Source organism: Mastomys coucha, unplaced genomic scaffold (genome assembly GCF_008632895.1).
Source record: "Mastomys coucha isolate ucsf_1 unplaced genomic scaffold, UCSF_Mcou_1 pScaffold9, whole genome shotgun sequence".
NCBI lineage: Eukaryota > Metazoa > Chordata > Mammalia > Rodentia > Muridae > Mastomys > Mastomys coucha.
Window position 1 is genome coordinate 106461444 of NW_022196915.1, and position 7671 is coordinate 106469114.

General features: G+C 44.5%; 1 protein-coding gene and 1 long non-coding RNA gene across 30 annotated transcripts in view; one reads left to right on the plus strand and one right to left on the minus strand.

The window, feature by feature from the left end:
• Positions 1-7472, plus strand: part of LOC116084978 — a 10603-nt gene extending 3131 nt beyond the window's left edge. Inside the window, exon 2 of the long non-coding RNA XR_004116338.1 lies at positions 7246-7472. This is a non-coding gene — a long non-coding RNA (uncharacterized LOC116084978). The remainder of the gene's footprint in view (positions 1-7245) is intronic.
• Positions 1-7671, minus strand: part of Dock9 (dedicator of cytokinesis 9) — a 269590-nt gene that overhangs the window by 10778 nt on the left and 251141 nt on the right. For 18 of the 29 annotated variants that reach the window (XM_031362315.1, XM_031362308.1, XM_031362300.1 and 15 more), the window contains 5 exons: positions 7292-7405; positions 7098-7103; positions 6629-6664; positions 5709-5855; positions 1891-2101 (listed from right to left, as the gene is read on the minus strand). In XM_031362315.1, coding sequence (XP_031218175.1) covers positions 1891-2101; positions 5709-5855; positions 6629-6664; positions 7098-7103; positions 7292-7405 — 514 coding nt within the window. Of the gene's footprint in view, positions 1-1890; positions 2102-5708; positions 5856-6628; positions 6665-7097; positions 7104-7291; positions 7406-7671 lie in introns of those variants that run through there. The other 11 variants (XM_031362303.1, XM_031362301.1, XM_031362323.1 and 8 more) reach the window with 2 other exon arrangements.

The following is a 7671-nucleotide window of genomic DNA, read 5'->3' on the forward strand; positions in this document are numbered from 1 at the left end:
ATCTCTGGTTACACCACTGTCTCTGGCTACACTGTCTCTGGCTACACTATCTCTGGTTACACTACTGTCTCTGGTTATACTATGGTCTCTGGCTACACTGTCTCTGGCATGCTCCCCTTTAGCTCAACTAAAGGTAAAAGCTCAATGGTAGGTGAGGTCTGGCTACCCCAAGTACACGCTTTCCCCTCCTGTCTGTACTTTACAGGATTATTTAACACAACAAGATGAAGGCACACAGAGATATTTGGAAATCTCTTCAAGTTCACACAGTGAGACAGTGACCCAGGTCTGTAGGAGCCCCATGCCAGGCACTTAACTTCCTCAGCCCTTAAGGTGTGGTGAGTAGCTATTCTCAGAACCAATGTGGCTGTGTCTGTCATACCTCTTTTTGAAGCCAGTTACTCTTTGTCCTCTGTTGTGGTGATAGAGCTCAGCTCACACTCTTTATCTAATCTAAAATGGTTCTGTAACAAATGTGAACCGTAAGAGTAACCGGAAGAGTATGTGCCCAGGGAGAACACCCTGTTATGAATCAAGATTCACGATAAAAGTAAACACCCAGCTCAGCAGTGAGCTGGTTCCCCTAGAGCAGAAGTCACCCAACTCAGCAGTGAGCTGGGTTTTTCCCCCTAGAGCAGAAGTTCCCAGCTCTGAGCATGCACCCAGAATCCCTGGAGTGCTTGCAGGCACAGGAGCTTGGGTACCATCCCTAGTTTCTGATTCAGCAGATTTAGGGGGTGGGCTGGGTAGAGCCTGGGAATTTTCAGTTCAAATTCCCAGGAGCAGCTGACCTTGGTGACTCCAGAATAAACTCTGAGAAATGCTGATTTAAGAAACCAAAAGTGAGGTTGTTATCACTGTACAGATAGCACTGAAACTGGTAATCACAGGAACATATCAGCTAGAAACAGTTTTCTTAGTTGGTGAGGATCTGCACATCAGGGAAAACAAGTGTGTGCTAAGAGAGGGCCATCCTTGTGATGGTAGTGTGGCTAACGCATCACACATTTTCTTAAATGGAAGAATGGGAAAGTTTACAAATCTAAGTGTTTGTGTGCTTTAAAACCTTCATCTCATTTATCTCACATAAACTAAAAAAAAATGCTATATGATGCTATCTTAATTTATTTTTAATTTTGTTTTTACCTTGAGCACGTATGAGCACAAATGCACATGTGTGTATTTATATGTATGTGTGTGTCTATGGGTGAGTATGTATATGAACACATCTGTACCTGACAAGGCCAGAAAAGGGTGTTAGAACTAGTGGAGAGGGGCTGGAGAGATGGCTCAGCGATTAAGAGCACTGACTGCTCTTCCAAAGGTCCTGAGTTCAAATCCCAGCAACTACATGGTGGCTCACAACCATCCGTAATGAGATCTGACGCCCTCTTCTGGTGTGTCTGAAGACAGGTACAGTGTACTTACATATAATAAAAAATCTTAAAAAAAAAAAAAAAGAACTGCTGGAGAGGGCAGTCAGGCAGCTGTCCCAGCCTGCTGTGGTGCTGGGAGCTGAGCCTTATGGGAGAGTGGTAAAGCACTCTTAACTGCTGGGCCATTTCTCTGCCCCATATCCTGAGTTTAAGTTTTTAGGATTTATTTATTTTTATATTCTGAGTCTTTTGTCTGCCTGTATGTATGTGCACTCTGTGCATGCCCAGCACCAGAGGAAGGAGAAGAGGGTGTCAAACCCTTCAGGCTTCTGGGACCGGAGTTTAACAGATGTTTGTAAGTTACCATGTGGGAGCTCTGGGAACTGAACCTGGGCCTTGTAGAAGAACAGAACGTGCTTTCAGCCACCAAGCCAGTGCCTTTGGTTTATTTTTAGTAACCACACATCCCTATTCTGGAAGAGCTGTGTGCTCGAGCAGAGAGAGGAAGGCTCACCTGTCAGGATGGTCCGTCGCTTACACTGCTCCTCCACGCCACCCTGTCTCTTCCCAGTCTGGGTGAAGGGCATCTCAAACATGAAGCGCCGGATGTTGTGACATCGTTCAAACTCCGTTCTCCTCTCTTGTAACTCCTTTTCATCAAAGAATGGGGTCACATGGGTCACCTGGATGTAAGCAAACTTGGAATCCAGATCCTTCGGGTTGACCTTTAATCCAATAAACAACAAGTCAGGTGCTATCCCTGGGGATCTTCCTAGTCTAAACTTCTAATTAGAAAACATTTTGAGAAAAATTTAGCAAGGTTGCAAAAAGTAGTAAAAGATACCACCAGGATCAACGCTGCTACCATACTGCTGTATTTGTTTCAAGATTTGTTTACACATGTGTACCTATGCACACACAAATGTGTGGAGACAGTTTTACACTGATTTTTTTAGGTTAGCAAACAAGGTAATGGGTTTCATCATAACATCTTCATCCATGTGGTGTTATACCTTGTTTTACATATACATGTATACATGCATCATGCACGTATGTACATATCAAACACTATACATCATGACATACCACCTACTTTTTCCCTTAAAGTGAGAACATTTTTCTCTATAATCACAATGCGTTATGGTACTAGACAACAATAATTTTACTCAGGCTGTCTAACTCCCTCAGAAGTGTCTGGACAGACAAAATCTAATCAATTTAAGTGACTGTGTTTTTGTCCCTCACTCCCTCTCTCCTTCCTTCTTTCCCATACCCCATCCTTCCCCACCTTGCTTTCAACAGGTTCTCATGCAGCCCAGTGTGGCTTTGAACCCCTGATCCTCCTGTGTCCACTTCCTAAGTGATGGAAGGCTAGTGTAAGTCACAGCACCAGCCTTACCTCTTTACTCTTGATTAATCTAGAATTCTCTTATTTCTTTTCCATGATAGTGAAGAAAACTTTGAGGAAACCCTGGTAGTTTTCTTTCTCAGGGTCTACCCCTTCCCTGCCTTAGTCTAGAATTCTCCATTTTAATTTGTGTTTGTTATTAAACTACTTTTATGTACTTGGCTAGAAAAAAAAAAGGTTTATTTAAAAATAAGGATCAAATGTTAGGCCCTAAATTACTATTAACTGGTTGTCAGATCAAATGAGACACGGATAGCTGCAGATGAATTCATTTAATACAAGTGCAGATTAACCTAATTTACAATTAGACAGTAACTTTCCTTTCTGATTAACCCAGCACACGAACAAGTCTGTGACCAAACTGTGAGAGTTGGTGGTCTTCTAGTATCTCACACATGATGGGAAATTAAACAGGCATGTTCCACACAGAGAGACAAAAATTGATTTCCATTAGCGAGACAAATCAATTCTGCACATTCTAATTGTGTTTATCCCAGAGCAATAAAAAGGCCATGGAAGTAATGGTGTGTGGAGTGCTCAGGGCAGCCAGACGCTTTCACCATTCTGCATACGCTTAGAACAAGACAGGAAACATCAGCATCAAAGTGTCTAGTGTTGAAGGTTAAAAAATCCACAGAACTTTACCATACTTGTACGTTTTCCTTATGTAATTGTCCGTTTGTGTGTGTTCATGCACGAGTGTGTGTGTGCATGTTTGTGTGTGCAGGTACATGTGTGTGTGCAGGTGCATGTATGCCATGCCACATGCATGCAGAGGTCAGAGACCAGTTCTTTGGGGTTAGTTCTCTCCAGGCCCCTCGTGGGATCCAGAGATTGAACTCTCAGGCCTGTATGCAAGCTCCTTCACCCACTGAACATCTGCCTGGCTTGACCATCATACAATTGCATTTGAGTGGATGAAAGCCAACTTTCTTTAGCAAAATCAACTCAAAGGCAGAGAGAATCGGGCTGCCTGCCTGGTTCTGGGTGCACCTCTCTACGCTTTGTGTCACAGCTGCTGGTGTGTACGGGCTGCAGAGAGGGGGCACTGGTGGCTGACGGGGGAGAGGGTTCTACAACAGGGCAGCTCCATTGGGCCACACTGTAAATGGGCACTGGAGCCTGGTGAAGGGCTGGGCCTGGAAGCTGCCCCTGCTCTCACAGGACTGTTCCCACAAGGATCCTAACTGGGCAAAGCAACTTGATCCATTTGGAAGGGTTTTGTTTTGTTTTGTTTTGTTTTTGTTTTAACTGTATCTTTGTTTTAATTTTATTGCATGAATGTTTTGCCTTGCATGCCTCTCTATTCACCACATGTGTGCTGGTCTCTGTGGGGGGCTCAGTAGAGGGCATCGGATCCCCTGGAACAGGAGTTACAGGCAGCTGTGAGTCACTGTGTGGGTGCTGGGGCAGCTGCTACTCTTAATCAGAGTCATCTCTCAGGCCCCTGGGTGGTGGTTCTTCATGATTAGGCTGGGGAGGTGTCTAGTAAGACATGATGCTGCGTTTCCTTATGTCACTAGCTTAACAGGACATCAAGTATCAGGGGAACTCAGGGGAAGGCAGGAGCAGGGGAGATATTTTAGTGAGCTTTTGAAGACTGCCTTTTCTTGGTGGGGTGGAGTGCACGAACCCAGGATTCCACAGGTGAGAGGTACACAGAAATCAGCACAGCTCTGAGAAGCCCACAGAGGACCAACAGAGAACCCTAAGATAAGCGGTGGGAGGAGCACCAGGCGAGAAGCCCCAAGTCTCTACAGCTGTGAGCTGAGTCTTCTCTGGTCCCTTCCCTACAACAGAGGACCAGCCTCTAGAGAAGCTGGTCTGGAAACATCCCAGAAGTCCACTAGCTCAATCAAAGCTGGAGCCAGCATATAGAGGGGCGAGGGAGGGACTGTTCTGTCCTCTGTCTCATCCAGAATCCAGCAGAAGCTGGTCCCCGCTGCTTTCTTCAACTTTTCCATAGCTCCCTACTTATCTGAGCATGAGACTGGAGAAAATGAGGGCTCTCAGGGAGTGAATGCTAGACCCTGGGTGGCCAGTCGAGGACTCAGGGATAAAAGAGTTATGGACTCCTCCATATTGGTGCCCTAGAAAGCAGCAGAGCTTTTCATTGTTGGATGAAGCACAAGGCTGGATTTTGTTTTTTTTAAAGACAGGGATGGTCTGGCTACATAGGTCAGGCTGGCCTTGACATCCTCCTCCTCCTCTTAGACTCCCCTGCTGCTAGAGTCTGGGTAGCTGTCACATCTGGCAGCAGAACCCTTCACCCCATTCCTTTCAGTTAAAACCAGAACATCTTTAAAATGTGAAGATCAAGGGTGTGCCTTTGGCTTGGTTGGGTTAGAAGCAGAGGCACGTCCAGCTCATTGTTTGGACAGGGTGGGATATATGAGTGCTCAGGACGACTGTGTGGATGTGGGTGTGGGAAGGGTCCTCCTGAGGCCAAGCCTCAGAGGAAGGCCAGAAAGCAGGTCTCACTCCTTAGTCACTCTGGCTTCAACCACCAGGGGTGCAGTCAAGTCACAGACGCCTGGCTATGGAAGGTACCATGAGGGACAACCTTGGAGCCAATCCCAACAGATCATGGCTGAGCCAGTAGTAAGTCAATTACGTGGTACAGGAGGACACTTTTGTTTCTGGGTTTTTTGGAGACAAGGTCTCACTACTTAGCTTAGGCTGGTTTTTAAGTTGTGAGGCTCCTGCCTCAGCCTACAGAGTCCTGGGGATATAGGCATTTGCCCCCTTCCCAGCTAAATTATGCAGCAAAGAACAGGCAGGCAATTACAAGGAGAAGAAAACACACCTGTCACTCAAGGACAACTCTCTTTACTGCCTGGCTTCTCACTTTTGTAAGTGCGTACTCTACAGTCAATCACATAAATCAAAAATTTGCTATGAAGCTTATTGGACAGCGGTTGTACCTTGCCAGAATCCTGTATCATTTTGACATTTTCAGAACCAAATTTATCCGAGTAAAGTTTAAGGAGTCTCTGAGAAATCTCTGATAGAGGCGTGAGCTTAGGCTCTTTGTAGATGTATTCCTTCCCATCTTCGTCTTCGAAGAATCCCTGTGAGATCAAGCACAGTTAGTGGTGTCCCTGAGGGTGCCAGAGGCTGACCACAACAGTGAAAAACAGGAACAAAAAATGAGTCCACGGGAAACCCACTTAAACAGGCTGTCCATACCGGGGAAGGGGCTATAATGCGGAGTCACAGTGCAAAGATAAAGGAGGGCATACAGTGTGGACTCACGAAGTCACCAGGTGTTGGGTGACATGAACGATTAGGGGTCTGAGACATCGTGCTCTGTATTTAATAGGAGTTAATCCTGTTTCACATTCCCAAGAGGCAGGGCACACATAGAAAAGTCCAGCCATATGTGACACACCAGGGACACACATGGAGTAGATTAGGTGAAAAGGACATAAAGTTTGAGTGAATTCAACTGTGCTTGAGTGTTGAAAAAGACCACTGAAGGTCAATAGCACAGAATTAGAAAATGCTTTCATGGCAGCCAGCCATTACTGGTATAGCACCAATCACATGTGCCCACAGCTTTAAAACTGTATGGGAAGTGAAAAAGGTTGAAAATTAAAATGCCCAGATTGGGGGTTAATATTTGAAATTAATGTTCAAAAAATTTCTTATCTGAAGTAACTGGAAAGAAAATGGTATAAAAAACACAATATATGTAAACAAACAAAAAAAACCCCAAAACCAAACAAAACCAGGCCAACATGAAACAGACAAACAAACAAATAAACAGTGCACATCAAACTGGGAGTTCAGAGGCAGTCACTTCACTAAGGTCACTTGCTTTAGAAGCATTTGCTGTAATTACCTCCACATCTGTTTCACTGTCTGTAAACTGGTATTGCTATAAAGTTACAAAAGACAATAACAGAAGAAATTGAAGGTTATAAAGTGCTCACAGAAAAGCCACACACCCTAAGTAAAATGGATGATAATCATTGCATTTAATAATGTTAGAGCCTGAGGTTAAAACTTAAGTTTGAATAACCCCCCTCCAACAGGGTGGCCCAAGGATTACGATGGTAACCGCCTGCACAGATGGTGTATGGAATACTGAGGTACACAGGCACAAAGGGGGTCTGAATTGTGGTTTAAAACATGCAATACTGATGTGTAAGGAGATTGATGATTTCTGTGAATGGAACAAAATGTTAATTTTCTTTTTGGAGTTTGAAATGACTAGACAGTATACATACAAGACTTGAAAAGGAAACTTGCAAACCACATGGGAAGAACAAAAGATGATGCTAAGAATTCCTTAGGGGGGAGGGACTTACCGCTGCCTTAAGTAATAAAGGAAAGACAGGAAGAAAGGAAAAAAAGTAGAGAATTTACTATGGAGGAAGATAAGAACCATAATACATATGACAAGTTCATCACATTAGCATTTAGGGAATAACAATTCCCACGATACCACTTTACCAGAAGGAAGAGGATGAGAAACAGCCTACTGAATGGCAGAAAGGCTCACCTGTCCAAAGAAGGCCACCCGGAAGTAGGTCCCCAGGAGCCTGCGGCCCGAGTGCATGACCTCCGTCACTTTGCTGTATGCACGGTGCAGCGTGTCATACAGATGGGCTAGTCTCTGGAAAGCAGAACAGAACACATTTCTTCCTATTTGCAAATAACAGAATAAAATTTAACATAGTAAATGTGATGATGCAGCTATAAATACCTTAACTTGGAGTAGAAAAAAAGATCATTGTATGTGTGTATAAAAGTGGGAGGTGTGCATGTGTGTGTGTGTGTAAGGGTGGGAGGTGTGCATGTGTGTGTGTGTGTAAGGGTGGGAGGTGTGAATGTGTGTGTAAGGGTGGGAGGTGTGCATGTGTGTGTGTGTGTGTAAGGGTG